Genomic DNA, 14,329 nt, shown 5'->3' on the forward strand with positions numbered 1-14,329 from the left:
AGGTCTGTCCTAATCTGCTGATTCGGATATTGTGGGGGAGGGACCTAGAAATCTAGGTTTTAACAAGCCCAACAGGTGGTTGTTTTGCAGACTGTAATTTGAGAAGCACAAGGGCTACAGCTGGATGTCAGCTGCAGATAGACGGACCCAGTGAGGAAGGAAGGGTGATGGTTTTCCTGCAGTGGCCCCAAGAGAGGCAGGACCAGAGGCCAGAAGTCCTCCAGAGGCTGCTTTCTAAGAATTGGAGCAGACCTGAAAGAGACCAGCCCTCTGCCATGCATTCCCATGTCAAAGCGCCTGACCAGAACTGGCATAGAACAGGGATGTGCCCTGCCTGTCAGAATCACATCAGCAATATGAAGCATCCTATCCAGACACCCTTTTTCTTTGTGGAAGGACAGAAGTAGGAGAAAGGCATTGGAGAGTGTAGAAGGTGTGGTACTCGTGGATGCCGGAGAAAAAGCAAATCTGCTGGATTCTAATGCACTGTGTTCCCTTCTGTTGTGGACAGTGAGTGAGGTAGGATAGGCTTTGGGAGGGGAAGGTGAGCTCCCCTCTGAGCTAGGATATGGCATCCCCAGGGTCCTGAGAATGACTTCGCCAAGGACAGCAGGCCGTGGTGGCTTCTACTGAGTAGTGGAGACCAAAGTTACCCAAAGACTGGATGATGAGCAGATTTCTTTATTTAAAAAAAAAGTGGTGGGGAGGAGGGGAGAATGTGGATGCATGAATCAGAGCTGCATGCAGATCCCTGCAGCTTCCTAGGATGTGTGATAGTTGGGTAGGCACTGGGAGCCAGGGTGGGTCGCCCAAGGTCACCCCAGACACTCTGGCTGGTTTGCTTTTCACGTAGGAGGAGTTATTAGAAGTTAAAGGGGGCGGGGCTCTGAGCATGGGAGATGTGCTAGAACCCTCATTTGACAGAGACTCTCTATACTGCTGTGAATGCCATGGAGAAATGTGTCCTGGGTTGTGGTGGAGTTAGGTGGCCAGATAATTGGTTGAATACCTGTACCCACTGTTATTAGTCTGGAGAGTGGTCAGCAGTGACAGCTCAGGAGTGTTTGTCCTTGGCCCTTTCTATATCGGTGGATATAAAACAAAGCTATGTGAGAGTGCGCTGAGATGTCTGATGTAGGTCAGAATCCCAGGAGATGTCAGTAGGCTGCAGCCCTGGATGGGGAGGTAAAGGAGGAATTTAACAGGAATCCGCCTCAGGTCTTCATTGTCCGGAATATCCAGGTGTTACCAGTCAAGGAGGTGGAGAGAAAGAAGGGAGGGGAAAGGTCCTGCCCTATGCTCTCCAGACCACGCCTGGGGCTTCTGGTTCTGAAGAGACTCAGCAAAAGAAAGGAGTGGGTCACAGACTCAAAAGTATTTCAGGCAGGAAATGATGGGGAAAATGTTTTCTTCAGGAGGGGAAGACTGGAGGTCTCTTGGGGACAGGGGAAAGCCCAGGGACGAAGGACTGCGTCCTGATTAGACTCAGCCTGTGGGGCACTCCAGGGCGGAGCTCACTGCCAGGGGACAGATTCTGATGCTTGCCAGGAACTCTGAAGCCCTGGTGGGAATGAGCACAGTCACCCTGGGAGCAGGCTGAGGCTGACTTGCGGTCCTGCCCCAGGTGGGGCACCCCAGCTGCTAGAGTTTCATGGTATGTTGATATAATAATGCTAACCCCAGGCTCAGAGCTGGACTGCCTTAGACTGAATGGACCCTGTGTGAGTTATTCAAGTCTTGGAAGAACAGCCACAGCTTCCAGTGAGCTCAGAAATCCCCACCTGAATTGGGCCTTTTTAAAAGATGTTTTCTTAATAGGCAATATATGCATGTGGAAAAAATGCAAATATATAAACAGTAAGTTTAATTTTGGCCCCAGTTTTTTTCTCCAAAGGCAACCAGTGTTATCCAGTTTCTTGTTTATTGTTCTAGGCGTGTGTGCGTGTGTGTGTGTGTGTGTGTGTGTGTGTGTGTGTGTGTGTACACACCACTCAGTTTGTTTTTCTTTTTTTAAAAAAATGAGCTTAGTATTATACCTTGATTAATAATGATGATCATTTCGGGCGGGGGCGGGGTGACTGGGAGAAGCAGTGAAAGTTTAAAGCAGTACAACTTAGTCGTTGATAGAGGGTCACCAGGATGGGGAACACAGCATAGGGAATGCAGGTGGCAGTAAGGTAATGGCTATGTGTAAAGCCAGAGGGAAGATAGAGTTATCAGGGGGATTGTTTCATAAACTATATAAATGTCTAACCAATGTACTGTATACTTGAAACTAATTAAAATAATAATGGCGGTCATTTCATATCCCCGTATATAGAGCTGGTAATTCTAAAAATAGCTAGAGTATCCATCGTATGGCTCTATTGTGATTTATTTCACCAGCCTCGTATAGGTGGAGATTTAGGGATTTGTTGTTGGTGTAACAAATAATGCTGCGGTCAAATTTGTGTGCAGATGTCATCTCACACAGGTGTAAGGGTTTGCGAAATAGATTTCCAGAAGTCCAGTTTCTGGGTTGAAGAGTGTGTCATTTTTAATTTTGACATCTCCACATTTTTAATTGGCGATCTCAGCATATTAGGGAGAGTAATCGCCTGTTCACTTATTTGAGTTTCTCTAGTGGTTATTGGTCTTTATCGTACTGTAAAATATTTTTATGAAATTTGTCATTTCTCTTGTCATTATATTGTTTTCTTTATTTGTTTCTTGTCATGCAGAACTTTAATGTTATGTCTTTGGGATTCAGGCCACGTCTTACATTTAAATCTTTGGTCTGGCTGAAATTTATTTTGGGGTATGGAATAGGGTAGCATCCAGCTTTTGTTCTGTTTTTTTTTTTTTTTTCCCCCTCCCACCTGGCCGTGGCTGGGGCCTGTTGGCCTCATTACTCTGGAAGGAGATGAGTCATGGAGGGGGCATCTTTGGTGCCCAAAGCTTCTACATAGTAGTGATCCCCAGAAAGAAAGGTGTCAAGAACACAACTGCAGCTTACCCTGTCCTCTTGCAGGGGAATTCCTCCTTTCCCCCATCACAAGGTTCCTGGCCCACTCATCATTCAGATCCCCAGGGTATCTCCTCATCAGCGAGATATGAGAGTCTGGCAGAAGTGTCTGGCTGGGGGCAGGACCTGGAGGGCTTTGTACTGATACCTCACCAGCCACAAGATGTCAGCCTGAAGGCAGCACCAAACAGCATGCCCAGTTCTTTGACATAGCTAAGAAGCCAACTAGAATTCCTGTAGGTGGATAGCAGCCTCTTGAGCGGTGTTTTTCAAAGTGGAGCCCCCAGACCAGCAGCACCACCTGGGAACTTGTTAGACGTGCAAATTCTAGTTCTGCTGACTCAAACTGTGAGTGGAGTCCACCATGTGTTTAACAAGCCCTCCAGGTGGTTCTGGTGTGCTGCAGCTGGAGAACCAGTGGCCTCTGCTGGCATGTAGCCCAGCATGGAGGGAGAGTCTCATCTGGGGCCAGCAGCTTTCCTCACACACCCTCACCTGTCATTGGTTGCCTCTGCAAACCTCAGCAGCAGGAGTAGGCAGGTTGCATGACAGTTTCTGGGTGGCTGCTGTCATGGGAGATCTGTCCTACCTGGGCAGTTTAATTGTCATGGGACACGGCAGAGGGATCTATACAAAGGGACTTTGTGAGAGTAGGTGTTCCACCCAGCACCAGCAGGTAACAGCCCCCAGTTCCAGGCCTTTCTCTTCTTACTACTGATCTGCAAGTCACTTACTCTTTCTGAGTTCCAGCTGCCTCTTAGAAACAAGATGGTGCAGCCTCCCTTGCCTGATTCCAGATCCCGGATCAGATGAACCCTCCTGAGGTCCCTTCTTGTTTCTGGGAACAATGCTTCCATACCAGGGTCTCTTGCTGGATGAACCAGAGGTTGGAGAATGAAAATTGTAGCCTAGGGTCTATCCAGTCTGGTGGCCTCTGTGAGAGCTTGAGGTATACAGCTTGGGCACAGGGAGACAGGGGCTCTGGTCCCTTCTTGGATGGGTGGTGATAAGGACACTGGAAGATAAAGACAAACAGATGTGGACCCCTGAGAATGAGGCAGTGCGTTCTGTCCAGGGGTGGGAGAGCAGCCTTATATACATGCAGCCTCCCTTTGTCAGGAGAGATAGGATGGAAGGTTTTTCAAGAAACCCGCCCACCACTCATGGATGATGAATTCTATCATGGTGGGTGTGGACAAGAGTCTGGCTCTGAAGACAAGCCTGCCTCAGTTGCTGTTTCTAGCTGGAGGCCCCAGCAGGTAGAGGGTAAATGGGTTGCCACAGTCCAGCCTGATGCAACTTTTCCTGCAGGGGCCTAGCTTGTGGCTGTTGCTGTTCTCCCAAGAAGCTCCTGGTTTGGCTGATTGGGAGCTCCTGGCAGAGCCTGAGTGGCTTTCCTCTTTCTTACAGATCCAACCATGAGCTACCCAGGCTACCCACCGCCCGCAGGCGGCTACCCCCCAGCTGCACCAGGTAAGAGGGTCTGGGGTTCTGGGGAGGGGATGCCTTCTCTGCTTTGCATCCAGGAGTGGAAGGGAAGAGTAAGAATGCTTTCCAGTCATTTCCTCAGGACCCCTGGGCACAGTTCCCTAGAGCTGAGGTCCTCCCATCTAGGCACTGAGGGCCCTGCAGGCCATTTGTACCCACCCTCCTATTTACAGGTAAAGAACAGGCACAGAGCTGGGAGGCAACTCAGCCACTGTCACATGGCTTATCGGGGGTTAAGCTGGGCCATTTTGCTCTAAAAAAGGCTTAGCCCAGATCTGCCAGCTCTGGCCTCAGTCTTCTCTCTCCAGTAGGAATCCTGCCCTCCGTATCCTACCACTGGCACCGCTATCAGCACCTGAGCAGCAAGAAAGGGAACAGGCAGGTGATTCCAGGAAGGCTCTGTCCTGAGTGTCCTAGAGCCCTAGAGCTGAAAAGCCACATTCGTGGCCCCCAAAGCCTTTTTGCTGCTGAGAACAGAAATGCATCTAACAGGCCAGCAGCCCACACTGTTATGCTGCTTGTCACAGTGACAGCTGTAACACAGAAGCTTATAGAGCACCAAGCTAAGCCCTGCATAGGTGTTAACTCAGTCCTCAGCACAGCAGTTAGTATCCTCACTTGTCAGCAGAGGAAACTGAACTAGAGTGGTGAAAGTCTTGCCCCAGGGCACATACCTTGGTTCAGCTGGTTTCAGAGCTGGGGCTTTTTACTGCGGTTCCCTCATTGTTCCCCTTACAAGGACGAGTCTGTGTTTTCCGTGACCCAGGTACATCTATATCTACCTCCATCCTCCCGTCCTGCTTCTCCCTGCCTCTTATAGACCTGCAATAGCAAACAGCCACAGCTGCAGGACCCACCCCAACTCCTGCCATGCTTTTGCATTTCCCTGGATTCTCAGGCTCCCTGAGCTCATTTCAGCAGTGTCCTAAAATGACAGGTCCTGTGTCTGCACTCCCACTCTACAATGATGAGCCCAGGAGGGCAGGTTTGCCCTTGGCCCTCCTGCCTTCTCGGTACCCTACAGAGAGCCTTGGGAGTGTTTGCCGAACCCAGCCCCGCTTCCTCCTGAAAGGAAGGGAAGGCTCCCTCTTCCTTTGGCATCAGGATTGGGTTAGATTTTCTTGCCTGGGTGTTTTCTATAGAACTGTCCCTCGGGCCATGCTTGGCTTCCTTTCCTGACCACCCGGGAGCTTGCTGTTTCTGCCTTTTTCTGTTGGGAGTCCAACCTGGTACTGACTGGCTTGCTGTTGCTTCCAGGTGGTGGTGCCTGGGGAGGTGCTGGCTACCCGCCTCCCAACATGCCCCCCATTGGGCTGGATAACGTGGCCAACTACGCAGGGCAGTTCAACCAGGACTACCTCTCAGGAATGGTGAGTCCAGCCCTCCTGCTGGGCTGCCCTGGGCCCACCCCTCCATGGCCAGAGGGATGAAGGCTGCTGGCTTCCGTGGTGTCAGTAGCGTCTGTCTCTGTGCTGGGTCCCAAGTTCGTTGAGGGGCATCTTAGGACATGTGGGTTTTTCTCAGGGCTCTTACCTGCTGCTCACTGTCCTTCTCTGCATCTTTGATTTGCTCAGCTCTGAAATCAGGGAAGGGGAAGGCATTGGGCTACACAGTCTCTCAGGCCCCTCTCAGCTGTGGGGGATCGGGTAGGGGCGGTGCCTACGTGGAATGTGTATTGACAGCCTTCTGTGTGAGCTCAGCATAGAGTCGGGGAAGGCGAGAGTGGGTACGTGTACACGTGTGCATGTGCCGTGTATAAGTGTCCTTGTGCATTTGTCTGTATTTGTGTGTGTGAGTGGGTATCTGGCAACATGGGCAGACATGCAGCTTTTAAAATAGTATTATTTTGTAATCTGAAAGCAAATACATGCTGAAAGTAAACAGTGCAACCAGTACATAGTCTAATTTGTGCCAGGCCCGGTAGGGGCACTGCGGATATGTGAATATAACAAATCACAATCTTAGCCTCATGGTACTTCTTGCCACTGGGAAGAGACAGGCGATCACCATAAGTAAGCTATGTGGTGTTAGAGCAAGTGTGGGGGCTTTGGGCACAAGAGCAGCTTGCGGGGTCAGAGTGCAGGTGAAGGGTATGTGGGACAGTGTCCTGGTTCTCAGACTTGGCTTGAGCTTGAAGTGCAGCTCCTGGGAGCCTGCTGCAGAGCTCAGGGCGGGGATGGAAGGAAGGAAGGGAGGGAGGGAGGGAGGGAAGGCACTGTCTTCTCTTCACTGGCGGTGGGATTGGGCTAGACTTTCTTGTCTGGGTCTTTTCTGTGTGGTCTGCAGTGCTGTCCCTGGGATCCTACCTGCTTGGCCTCCCTGTTAGTCTCAGGCTCTACTTTGTGGACTTTTCAGGCGGCCAACGTGTCCGGGACTTTCGGAGGAGCCAACGTGCCAAACCTGTACCCTGGGGCTCCTGGGGGTGGTTACCCTCCAGTCCCCTCTGGGGGTTTTGGGCAGCCCCCTTCTACCCAGCAGCCTGTTCCTCCGTATGGAATGTACCCACCCCCTGGAGGAAATCCACCCTCTGGGATGCCTTCATATCCACCATACCCAGGGGCCCCTGTGCCAGGCCAGGCCGTGCCGCCTCCTGGACAGCAGCCTCCAGGGGCCTACCCTGGGCAGCCGCCAATGACCTACCCTGGGCAGCCGCCAATGCCACCTCCCGGGCAGCAGCAGCAGCCAGTGCCAAGTTATCCGGGATACCAAGGAGCTGGGACTGTCACCCCTGCTGTGCCCCCAGCCCAGGTGAGTGCCAGCCTTGTGCTACCCTCAGTCCTAGCCCAGCCCCAAAGACCCAAGACATGTGACTTAGTGTCCTCTGCCAGCAAGGCCAGGGAAGGTGTGGGCAGGGCTTAGTCCTTCAGCTATAACTTCTTGTTTTAACAGTGTCACTTTCTCACAGACTCCTCAGCCCCAGTTTGTATCGCTGAAGACCTAGGGAGCTACTCTGTCTCCCAGTTAGATTAGATGTTCTAAGTGTGAGTTAGGTCTGAGTGTCCCGGTATGCTCTTCATTCCTCTGTTATTTACTGGCTGGGGTTTGTAAGAACTGCTCTGACTACTGGGTTTGTTTTATGCCTGACGGCTCTTAGTTCTCAACCCCTGGATGTGCTCTCCCAGGCTGGCTTTAGAAGATTTGTAAAACTTCCTTTGAGTAGGGGAGATTGTCCGCAGTTCCTTCGGCACTGCTCTTGGCTCGTTTTGCAGTTCATGTTTGCAGTTCTTGTTTGCAGAGCCTAGAATTCATTGCCATGGTTACATGGCCAAGCCAGCCAAGTGCAGGGCTAGTGGTATGTGCTTGATGACTATTTTTAGACAGGGTCCTCTCTCCTCCCTGTCCCCACGCATTTCCCCACCCCTGCCCAGCTTTCCATCCCCCGTCCCTGCCTTCCACCTCACCTTTTCTCTGAGCGTATCTCCTGAATTCTGTTAAAATTAGTTTGTACTAGCCACAGAAGATAATCTACCAGGAGACTGTTTAGGCAGGAAAATTCAAGTTTGCTGGGGAGTACACCTGTCAGTGTCAGGAGCAAGTGTGTCAGGCAAGCAGGTTTTAAGAGTCCAGAAAGCAGTGCCAGGAAACCAGTGCCGGTCCAGGAGGTAGTCCAGCTGTGTGTACCATCGTGAATGTTGGACACCTGCATTACCCCCAGAAGGAGCACCTTTTTCCAATTTGCACAAAGGTGCTCCGTGGACTGGCCAGGCTTCTTTAGGAAGACCCTGATGTGTGCTCATGTATGCTATAGTGATGAGGCACTGGGGAGAGGCCAGTGGCCCCTGCACCTGAGGCCTCCCCTTCAGCAGTAAGTTGGGTCAGCCCTGGAGGACCTGGGTGTAGGCTAAATTTTCAGCATCAGGACTCAGCTATAGGTTGACTCCTAGCCATGGGATCCAGGCAGAAGCTTCAGTACCAGGACATGAGGACAGATAATGGTCCCATTAGGGCCGCTCAGTGTAGAGTCCTCTGCGTTGTTGTTGGTGGGCTCCTTCAGGTACTCCAGCTTTTAGAGAAAAGGTCATCCCCAGAGTTTGGAATGGGGCAGTCTTGCATCTGGGGGGTGCAGCATCTTACCTAAGTCTGTTTGAGCAGTTTGGAGGGCGAGGCACCATCACAGATGCTCCTGGCTTTGACCCCTTGCGAGACGCCGAGGTCCTGCGAAAGGCTATGAAAGGCTTTGGTGAGAGACCCTGGTGACTCAAATGCTCACCACCCCCCGTTTCCCCAGACAGTTCTGCAGTGGCTCTGTGGGCTGGGGTCAGTGGGTAGAGGCAGCCTTTGGGGTGCCCAGGGGAATGGGAGGACCCATGCCCAGAGACTCTCTAGCTATATAGCATCCCCATGACCACCAGCCCTGCCTACTCCCACCTCTTCTTCCTCCAGGGACTGATGAGCAGGCCATCATCAACTGCCTGGGGAGTCGTTCCAACAAGCAGAGGCAGCAGATCCTCCTGTCCTTTAAGACAGCTTACGGAAAGGTGAGTGCGTGCGTGTGTGTATGGATAGGGAGTGGGCACAGGAAGGTCTGGTCCTTCCTGAATCGAGGCATATCCTCCAACACAGCCCTGCACTCTCCCCTGCTTTTCCTTGGAGCTAAGTAGGCCTGGATTTCTTGAGTAGACAATAAGGCACATTATGGTGTTTTCTCCTGCCCTCCTAGCCAGTGGCCTCTCAGCTGATGGGCATCTTCTAGGGGTAGAGGATCCACAGAGGGGTAAATACCAGAGTCTATAGGGTACTAAGGTTTGATGAGGCACCCAGAGTTCTGGGTTCTTGCCCTGGCTCTGTTATGACTCACAGAGACCTTGGGCAAGTCATTTTCCCTCCACCCCCACCTGGCCTGTGTCTCCTCCTGGGAACCGTGGCTGCTGCTCCTGCCCTCTTCACAGCCATCCTGGGAGATTTAGGTGATAGAAGGAAGGGCTTTGAAGGAAAAAGCTTTGAGTACTGAACAAATGAATCTTAGATAAAAACTGGGTAAATACTGAATAGACTAGTGTTCTAGCTCAATGCTTCTCCAGCATCAATGTGCCACAGATCTCTTGGGGGTTGGGTTCAAATGCAAACTCTGAATCCAGACTGGGGCCTGAGATTTGGCTATTTTGCTGATGTTCCCAGTCCTCAGATCTGGGATATTGTCCCTGTTAGTTACCGTCTGTGAATTCTCAAAATAGGTTTGTTTGTTTGTTTGTTTGACTGTCCAATCAGGATTTGATCAAAGATCTGAAATCTGAGCTGTCAGGAAACTTTGAGAAGACAATCTTAGCTATGATGAAGACTCCAGTCCTCTTCGATGTTTATGAGATAAAGGAAGCTATCAAGGTTTGTTTTATGTGCGCCTGGACCACATGGTGTGTCTTAGCTTGCTCACTAGCTACTGTTGTCACTTTAGCTCTTGGACCCTCTCAGGCTGAAGTCCAAGTGCTATAGAAAAGGTGACTTCTGGTGACCTCCCCAAGAGGCAAAGGAGATGTCATTTATTGTCAAGAACATCTAAGTCTTGCTCCATCTTAAAAACATAGTGGGAATTGGGGTTAGCGGAAGCTAGTGGTACAGTGATAAAGGGAGAGGTATGAGGCGTGGGTGGAGTCATCCTCATTCTTTGGGACTCTGTTATTAGCAAATAAAAGAAGCATCTTTGAGGACTTTATAAACAGAGCAAAGTGGATAATCAGTAATGAGAACAGAGATTAGCAGCTTGGCATGGAGAAGGATGGGACCAGGAGATGTCACTAGCAAGACCCAGGCAGGATTTCTCTTGTCTCTGCTTCTTCTTGAGTGTCCACTTCATTCCTCTGTCTGCTTCCATGCTTCTCCTTCCATGTCTGCTTGGCACAGGATCCCCGTCCATTTACCTGTAAGAGATTCAACCACAGAAGAAACTGGCTGCCTGAGTCCAGATTCCAAATAGAAGGCAGATTCTGATTGGCTTAGTTTGGTTCACTATCTTCCCCCAGTCCAATCAGTTATGACCAAGCAGAGGGACTGCTACATTCCATATACTGCTGTGACTCCCAAGACCCACAGCAAGTATCCTGTGGATGGGGGTGTGCAGCTCCCACAGAAGGGGAATCCTTGTGAATCAAACAGGTGCTTCAGAAGGAATCTTAACATTCCTTAGAGGCCTTATAGACACAGTGACTTTCCCTGCCCCCTAGAGGAGAGGCAGAGAATTCAACATCGATCCCGGAAGGGAGAGAGGACCCCACTGAAACACCCTACATGCTTTCTTCTACGGAGGGGGTCAGGTGGCAGTTGGGGAGGGCCCCTGGGAGTGGCCTCCAGATCTCTGCTCGGCCCCCGCCCCAGCTATTCATGGGTTGGTGTTGGTTGTGGGATGCTAGAAACAATACAGGTTGGGGTCATCTGTCACTGACTAGTTGTGTGTCCTTGAACATCTGTAAAATGAGAATGTGGCTGCTCTCTTGTGACATGTGGAGAGCACCGAGCCAGGAAGCTGACAGAAGCGCTTTGTCCGTTCCAACACATCTAACTGTAGCGATAATCGTAAAATAGCTACTTTTGTGTTGTGCTTCCTGCATGACAGGCTCTGTTTTAAGTGCTCACTACATAACTCACTTAATCCTTATGACTTCCCTATGAGGTAGGTGTTAGTATCACTCTCATTTTATGGACAAGGAACCTGAGGCACAGAGAGGTTAAGTAATGTGCCAGAGATCACACAGTTAGAAGCAAAGCTGAGATTCAAACCAATATAAGAACCAGGTTGGTGACCTTGTCTTTCACCTTCTCACTGTCCCTGACATGGGCATTCCTCTCATTCTTGTTGTTGCTGCCTTTTCCGAGAGATCTCCAAATGCTCCGCGGTCCACTCTGAGACTGTATTTCTATATATCTATTCTTGCTTTAAACCCACTGTTTACCGTGTGGCCTTGGACAAGTCACTATACCTCTGATTCTCAGTTTCCTGATGGGCATAAAGGAGATGATCCTTCATGTGATCTCTACTCATCACCATGTCACTGTCATTATCTGGTACTTTTCTGGGGTTGTAGAGGAGTGCTTGGCTATACTCAGACCAGCAGCAGCAGCACCAGGGGTGTGTCTTTATTAGTGACTTCTGTTGCTGAGATTTGTACCCTGGGGGGTGGGGTAGGGCAGTGGCATGGCACCTGCTCTTTTTCCTGGATGCCAGTGCCCTAGGGAGCTGTAATAAGCCTGTGGTTTATTGTGTTCTCTGCAGGGAGCTGGCACCGATGAAGCCTGCCTGATAGATATCCTTGCCTCCCGCACCAATGAGCACATTCTACAATTGATCAGATCCTACAAAACATGTTATGCTGGCCCTGAGACCCACTGCCCTCTGCCCTCTGCATATCCCTGTGTGTTCACGGCTTGGCCACACCCTCTCCCAGGGCCTCTATTTCTTCCTGGCATTCATATCATTTCATCTTCTCACCCATGGGGCTTCAACCCATGGGGCTTTGATCAAAGACCCAACCTTGCCTGCTGTTCGCACCTAGGGCAGGTGACTGACGTAAAGGAGAGCTGGGGAAAACCTCTTGGGGTTTGGTCTAAGCCTGACCAGAGGCCAGATCACCCTGAACATCACAGCCCCTCATAGATCTCCAATTGTGTGTTTCTAGAGAGCCATGTGGGCCACCTGTCTCCTTGAGCCCAGGACTCCCACGCCCTATTCTTGCTAGTGCCCACTGTTGACTGTGTTCGTAGTGGGGGCTACAAGGTGGGCTTTCTCTGTGTCTCCCAGAATTCAAAAAGACCCTGGAGGAGGCCATTCGAAGCGACACATCAGGGCACTTCCAGCGGCTCCTCATCTCTCTCTCTCAGGTACATTTCCCGTGGCACCATTCAGGGTTCAGGGCTCAGGGTTCAGAGCAGAGAGGGGCGTAATCTGAGCAAGGAGGAAGAGGAAGAGGACCGAGGAGGGAGGGGTGCGACTCCAGGGAAAGGCTTTGACCACACAACCTGCTTCCTTTCAGGGAAACCGGGATGAAAGCACAAATGTGGATATGTCGCTTGTCCAGAGAGATGTCCAGGTGAGTGCGATGGCCAGACCAGGCACCCTACTGGGGTTTCCTGAGCCAGTGGGCAGGCAGGTGCTTTCTTCCTGAGCAAGGAGCTCTGGGATGGAAAGAGAACTGATAAGGAATGGGTTCCAGATGCTATGATTTTCAGATGGTCTCTGCTGCTTATCAGCTGTGTGGCCCTGAACAGGTCAACCAGCCTCTCTGGGCTTCAGTTTCCCCACCTGGAAGAGGGAACATATGACATAACAACTATCACAGCAGTTGGTAGATCACAGTTACGGATGTGAGACCTCATGTGACTTGATACTTTCCCTATTTGGTTGTGTATACCATTATGTTTGCAGATGGGCAGAATTCACACTTGCCTGTGAAGCTTTTGAAGGTTTGAGCCTAGAAACCAGCTGTCACATTAGTTGCACAGCCTTAGAATTCTACTCTTTTCCCCAGATTGGTGTGAACTGCAGACAAAGGAGGAAAAGTCACCATTTCTTCTCTTTGTCCAGGCATCTGAGTGCTTCTCTGGAGGAGTTTGGGTTTCCCACTAATGAATTCAGACCGTAGCAGTTCTGGCTATGAGACATCCATTCCCATTTCTGGACCTAGGGTTAGGCACCCTCAAAGCTCCCAGGCTCGGCTCTGGCCCCAGTGGGAATTTTCCTATTCCGATTTCCTGTATAAGCTATTTCCTAGCTGAGGCAGAACTTGTGTCAGTTTCAAGGTCTCATGCCTGCTGCTTTGCCTTCTTAGTTCTGGACCTGCACCTGTGTCACCTTGACCAGTGGGGTCTCTGAGCCCCTAATGGCTACCTTCTTCCCCTGGGTATTGGTGCCTTTAGATCCAGGAGCTGCTACCTGATGCCGGAAGGTACTTTAGAGCCATCTGGTGCAGGGGTTGCAAATTGGCAAATATTTTCAGGCTCATGCTTTCATAAGCTTACCAGGCAAGTGCAAATTCTGTCCATTTGCAAACATAATGGCATATGCAACCAAACACAGGAAAAGTGCCTGCCACATAAAACCCCACATCTGTAACTGATTTATCAATTGTCGTAATATTTATTTTCTCACATGTTCCCTCTTATAGTTAGAGAAGGTACTTTTATAGATTGGGAAACTTATACAGAAATCAGAATTCTGGCTTCTCATGAGAGCTGGATCTGGCAGCTATGAGCCTACATTCCTCTGTTGTTGTACTCAGATGATGCTGAGAAATAACCGCCACTGTGTGTGTTAGCTTTGGTTCTCCACTGCTCTCTGGCCTTAAAACTGGCCTGTTTCCCTCGGGTTACCCATCTGGACCCTTTGGGCTTTGAGGTTTGTGACCCCGAATCTAATCTAACCCTTCACATTGTAGAGACGAGGAAATGAGGCTCAGAGAGATCCAGCAGCCTGCCTAGAGTCCTATGGCAGTTGGGCACAGAGCTAGGACTCAAGCCTAGACCACTCATCCCATGTTTTCCTTTGTGCTGCTGCTCCCTGGGTTGCGTTAAAGCTGTTTCTTGCCTGTCCTGGGCCCCAGTCGGCCTCGATTCTCCTGGTCCTGAGTTCTCCTCAGCCTTAGAATCCTCCGTGTTGCCCAAAGAGGGGTGTATGGATGGTGTCTAGTTCCGCACAGTAAATGAAGCACAGTGGAAGCGCTGCTCCCCTCTCCTTCCCCTCTGGGCCAGCGGGGCCTGGAGTATCTGCCTAGCTCTTGTAGGTGACTTGGGCCTGGTGTCTGGCTTGAGGCTGCATTGCATGCCTGTCTATCCCTCTGTCTGTTCAGGAGCTATATGCAGCTGGGGAGAACCGCCTGGGAACAGATGAGTCCAAGTTCAATGCGGTCCTGT

The 14,329-nt window shown here is 50.7% G+C and overlaps 1 protein-coding gene across 2 annotated transcripts in view; it reads left to right on the forward strand.

Moving 5' to 3' along the window:
- The window catches only part of ANXA11 (annexin A11), a 45,008-nt gene that overhangs the window by 23,045 nt on the left and 7,634 nt on the right, over positions 1-14,329 (forward strand). Inside the window, exons 2-11 of one of the 2 annotated variants that reach the window (XM_023527951.1) lie at positions 4,415-4,477; positions 5,750-5,862; positions 6,848-7,240; positions 8,585-8,672; positions 8,876-8,970; positions 9,701-9,814; positions 11,697-11,787; positions 12,222-12,301; positions 12,454-12,510; positions 14,266-14,329. In XM_023527951.1, coding sequence (XP_023383719.1) covers positions 4,423-4,477; positions 5,750-5,862; positions 6,848-7,240; positions 8,585-8,672; positions 8,876-8,970; positions 9,701-9,814; positions 11,697-11,787; positions 12,222-12,223 — 951 coding nt within the window. In that variant the 5' untranslated portion in view covers positions 4,415-4,422 and the 3' untranslated portion in view covers positions 12,224-12,301; positions 12,454-12,510; positions 14,266-14,329. The remainder of the gene's footprint in view (positions 1-4,414; positions 4,478-5,749; positions 5,863-6,847; positions 7,241-8,584; positions 8,673-8,875; positions 8,971-9,700; positions 9,815-11,696; positions 11,788-12,221; positions 12,302-12,453; positions 12,511-14,265) is intronic. The other variant, XM_011355326.2, reaches the window with a different exon arrangement.

Source organism: Pteropus vampyrus, unplaced genomic scaffold (assembly GCF_000151845.1).
Source record: "Pteropus vampyrus isolate Shadow unplaced genomic scaffold, Pvam_2.0 Scaffold20, whole genome shotgun sequence".
Taxonomy (NCBI): domain Eukaryota; kingdom Metazoa; phylum Chordata; class Mammalia; order Chiroptera; family Pteropodidae; genus Pteropus; species Pteropus vampyrus.